At 37.6% G+C, this 4,495-nt stretch overlaps 1 protein-coding gene across 1 annotated transcript; it reads left to right on the top strand.

Moving 5' to 3' along the window:
* The first annotated feature begins 2,272 nt into the window (after positions 1 to 2,272).
* Positions 2,273 to 3,946, top strand: LOC136256803 (uncharacterized). The gene is made up of 3 exons (XM_066049842.1): positions 2,273 to 3,030; positions 3,113 to 3,394; positions 3,455 to 3,946. The coding sequence occupies exons 1-3, from the start codon at positions 2,797 to 2,799 to the stop codon at positions 3,713 to 3,715; spliced, it is 777 nt and encodes a 258-aa protein (XP_065905914.1). The 5' UTR covers positions 2,273 to 2,796; the 3' UTR covers positions 3,716 to 3,946.
* Positions 3,947 to 4,495: the final 549 nt, after the last annotated feature.

The following is a 4,495-nucleotide window of genomic DNA, read 5'->3' as shown; positions in this document are numbered from 1 at the left end:
CAATAATGCAGCAGTCATCAACAGTCTTAGCAACACTAACAGTAGCAATAGTAATAGTCATTATAGAATTCTGACATGCATGGTATTGAGAAGACCTTGGTGATCAACTACATTATTATGTCATTGAACTAATGTATAAGATTCAATAGTTATTATAAAATTATTCAGCTCTTATACTATTGTGTGGCAAATGCATTATTTGTAATAATTGTATAGTTCCATTTGTCACAGCACAATGTTATATGTATGTGCAAATCACAGGTTCCCCTATAAGACATTTAAAGCTATAGATTTTAACAGAGGACTGAAGAGGAGGTGTTATAGCACAACCAACGTACAAGTGAAGTAAAATCAAGATCCTCTTCTGCTTCATATCCATCTCTATGAAACTATTTGTGTCTTGTTCATAGCTGTGAAGATGTAATGTGTTTATACAGTAATAACTATATGCATTATAAACATTTTAATTGTTAATTTTGCTTAAGTATATATACGTAGCTAATGATCCTGTGACTGACTTGATGGCTTGATGGTGGCCATATGATATGTACATAGTTACTAACATCCTGAATGATCAATGAATTGCATTATGAAACCAAAAAGATAATTTGTTATATGATAAAACCTCTTAGCAAAACCTCTTCAGTTTCAAAGATGTCAAGTTATCAACAAGGTCCTTTAGTCTCACCTAACTCACCTTACATGATGTTTGATCATCAAACTGTCTACGTTGATTATAATATGGCGAGCATCATAGTGAATAGCTGAGATCTATGGTGATCTGCCTGTCCTTAAATTCCTTTCCATAAAAATTATATGTACATCATAGCTAATGGGAAATGTTTTGCACATCAATAGTGTGTCAGTGATGTGGCATTTCTTCCCTTCCTTGTTGTCTCAAAGTTTATAGTCAGTGTGTAGGCTTTTCGAAATTTATCTGAAGGTACTGAAATCAACCTGTTGTATATGGAAAATTGTTATTTTTGTAACTTAAAAATTATGCAGTGCTAACTTATTATATAAATTCTACACAGTATATGAAATTAGCACTATATAACTATATGTATATTTTACATACCCGTACTAATTATAGTTAGATCACCTATTTTTCATTTCTAGCTGGTATGTATTACAGTAAGCATTGATAGCTTAGTCTATATTACACCTGTATAACCATGAAACTTTGTTACTGATCTCCAATACAATGGCAAATTTGCACGCATACTTACATTTCTGTCTGTCTGCCTGTGGGGAATAACTCACAAGCATAATGAAGCCGTAATGGTTTGTTGTTAAACACAGTTAGCTTCAATTTCACTACTACACTAATCTAACAGGAGTACATGGGGTTGGTCTAATGGCTATAATTGTGTATAATTGTAAACGTCATATGTGTGAGTGTAATTCATTGCTATAAACTTGTCAATAAAACTTTAAAATGTCAAGAGATTCTGCTGATACTACATCAATTTTTCCATAGCTGAATAACATTTGGGGAAAAGCTGAATTTATAATAGTAGACAGCTGAATGAACTTTATGTCACTGCCCCTTGTGACTCTTGTAGAAAGTCGGATATAGATTGGGAATGACAAATTCACATCGCATCCATGAATGATTTTGTAAAATGTAAGTAAATGTAGTTCTTAGATGTATACAATTTAAAAGATATACACAGCACAATGGACATTGGACAAATCAATTGACATGCTATTATACTGATCATGAGTTGGTTGTGACATATTCATTATCTAGTCACTTGGTTGGTTATCATTTATCCTGTTCCAGCCAGCATTTGATCAATATGTTCAAGCTTGCATGCACTGTAAAGAACAAGTAGTTTGAACTGTCCAACAATGTGACAGCCATGCTGGGGACGATGGTAAGGGCAGCTAGCTGTTGACAGTATTACTTTGAGAGTAACTCCTGTACCACAAATCCACATGTGCAAGCTGCCATATTTGAGTATGCAGTGTGGCACCGATAATGAAGCAAGGAGTGGGGAATAGCCTGTGTGACAGCGCATGCTATAAACCCTTAACAAACTATGATCACATATCTAGACTACACTTAGTGAAGATAAAGATTCCCCCTCTTAGCTATGAGCTAGTTAGAACACAAAAATGGCTTCGCATACTCAATAGAAATAGCACTTATGTGGCAATGTTCTTTGCTATATAAATGGATTAAAACCCAGCATGTAGTCATTGTAAGGTGACAACTGAGTCAACGTTGAAACCGGGTCACTACTGCTGACCCGGATGACCCACTGACCCGGATTTGACCCGGATGTGACCCGGATTGACCCGGATTGATTAAAGCCTAGACGCGTTTCGGCTAGTCTCGAGCGAGCGAACGAGCCTACATTTTGAGCGTTCGATTCGTGTTGAGTAAATATTGCAACTTCAGCCTAGCTGTAGGTTGAAGACCAAAAAAAAAAAAAAAAAAAAAAAAGGTCTTCACCTACTGACAATAGCTACCCCTCACCATAGATACCCTCAATTTCGTGCTACATACTACACTTACTAACAAATGAGCGTGGCTGAGTGTATGTTGGTAATGCGATAAGTGGGCGTGGCTCACGAAAGAGCTACGCGATAGCGTTTATAAGTTTCCACGTCGTCAAACGAACAATTTCGTTTCTCACGTGATCTAAATCCGGGTCAGACCCGGATAAATTGTAAACCGGGTCAGACCCGGATGACCCGGAGAAAATGTGACCCGGATGACCCGGATGACCCGGATGACCCGACCCGGTTTCAACGCTGAACTGAGTGAAGTACTGAGCACAAGGTAAAATGGAGTTGAACTGCAAGGCTGTTATCTGCGTTAGCATAGTGGTGCTGTACGGGCTCACTATAGTGTGCTCGTTGCCAGTTGGAAAAAGAGAAGCCCTGCCCACCGCTGATCAAGAACCTATTACATTTAATAAACTGCTACCTCCACTGATAGATCTATCCAGCTCTGATAGTTTGTTTTCGCTTTGGAAAGGAGCTTTCGATCTTAGCGATGAAAATTTATTGAAGGCTGAGGTAAGTTTTAAAAAGTACTTGCTCTCGCGTGATAGGTATTGTACGCATGCGCATAATGTTCACGTGGTTATTCTCTTTGCAGTATCAGCAAAAGAAGCGCAAGGTGTGCAGGGGACGAGTGTTCTATGACATGACAGGAAAAGAAGAAAAAAAGTGTAGAGAAATGACTCCTTTAACATATGGCCAGTTAGTCAAATACTACAACGAGTTGGTTGTTCAATTACAACTGGCCAAGACGATTGTCAACGACTCCAGTCTAATCCCTCGGGAAGTGATAGAGGCAGAGCAAACAGAAGTACTGGAGGCAGAGAGGGGGGTCATCCAACTGCTGAATGAGACTGTTTTACCAGTGCTAGAATATACAGTAAGTCAATAGCTAAGGGTCACTTTATAAATTACTATGACCCATCATGTCACATTACAGCTGGCAGCTAATGACACGAATTGCTCCACCACAGAAGCAATTGTGGACCAAACAATTTCGATTTATACCAACTGTGCAACAGTGCAGACCTCCAATCTGTTCCTAGCTCAGACTGCACTTGACTTGTTCCTCAACCTGAATTATACCATTAATGAATTACAAATTCAAACGAATGAGAGTGGAACGGCAGATGATGATGATAGCTCAGTGACATTTCCTGCAGCAAATAACTCTAAGGAATGGTGTATCATCCAGCAGTGATATCTGAAGTAGCTGTAGCATTTGTGTGTGTGATGTGTGTGTGATGTGTGTAACACTAGTTAGGAACTGACCAAGTTTGCGTCATCGACAATCGGCTGTGACAATTTTAAAACATACAAACTTATTTATTTATTTATAGCTAGGCTCATTTTATGGCTGTATATACTTAGGAGGTTTTAATACATGAGTATAATAGTTGTATGGTCTTCATTCTGTTATATAAACAACAATATTGACTGATTTATTGCATTACTACATAACTCCACTATAGTGACTGATTGATTGATTGCTTGATTATTCCTTTACAGTACTGCATATAAGTATAGAATAAGAGATGTACAATTAATAAAATCTTTAGGGTACAGTACTGATGGTCCGCTAGCTCAAGGCTACCGGCCATTAAAAATCAACAATTTACTTACCGTATTACATTACTTATAAAAATTACATTACTTATACTTAAAGAGTTACATTAAAGGGGGCGGGGTGTGTTGGAACATCTACTACATGGGTATAACAAATGAAAGGTACAAGGGTTGTCATGTCTAAAGTTTGATAAAAAATGTGACCATAGAAGCTTATATATCTTTGTCTTGTTTGTTTTAATAGACAAAGATAAGTCAATAAGGGGTAGGGCATTCCACAATCGAGGGATTCTATTGAAGAAGAAATGTCTACCTGCTTTATTATTGTTTCTAGCATGAATCATTTTACCACTTGAGGTGACCCACAAGAAAGTTATAGCCTTTATTGTGACAATCAGCTGGTGACTTGATTACT

This window comes from Dysidea avara, chromosome 5 (assembly GCF_963678975.1).
Source record: "Dysidea avara chromosome 5, odDysAvar1.4, whole genome shotgun sequence".
Classification (NCBI taxonomy): domain Eukaryota; kingdom Metazoa; phylum Porifera; class Demospongiae; order Dictyoceratida; family Dysideidae; genus Dysidea; species Dysidea avara.
The sequence above is the reverse complement of the archived record's forward strand: the minus strand, read 5'-3'. Positions and strand labels throughout refer to the sequence as shown.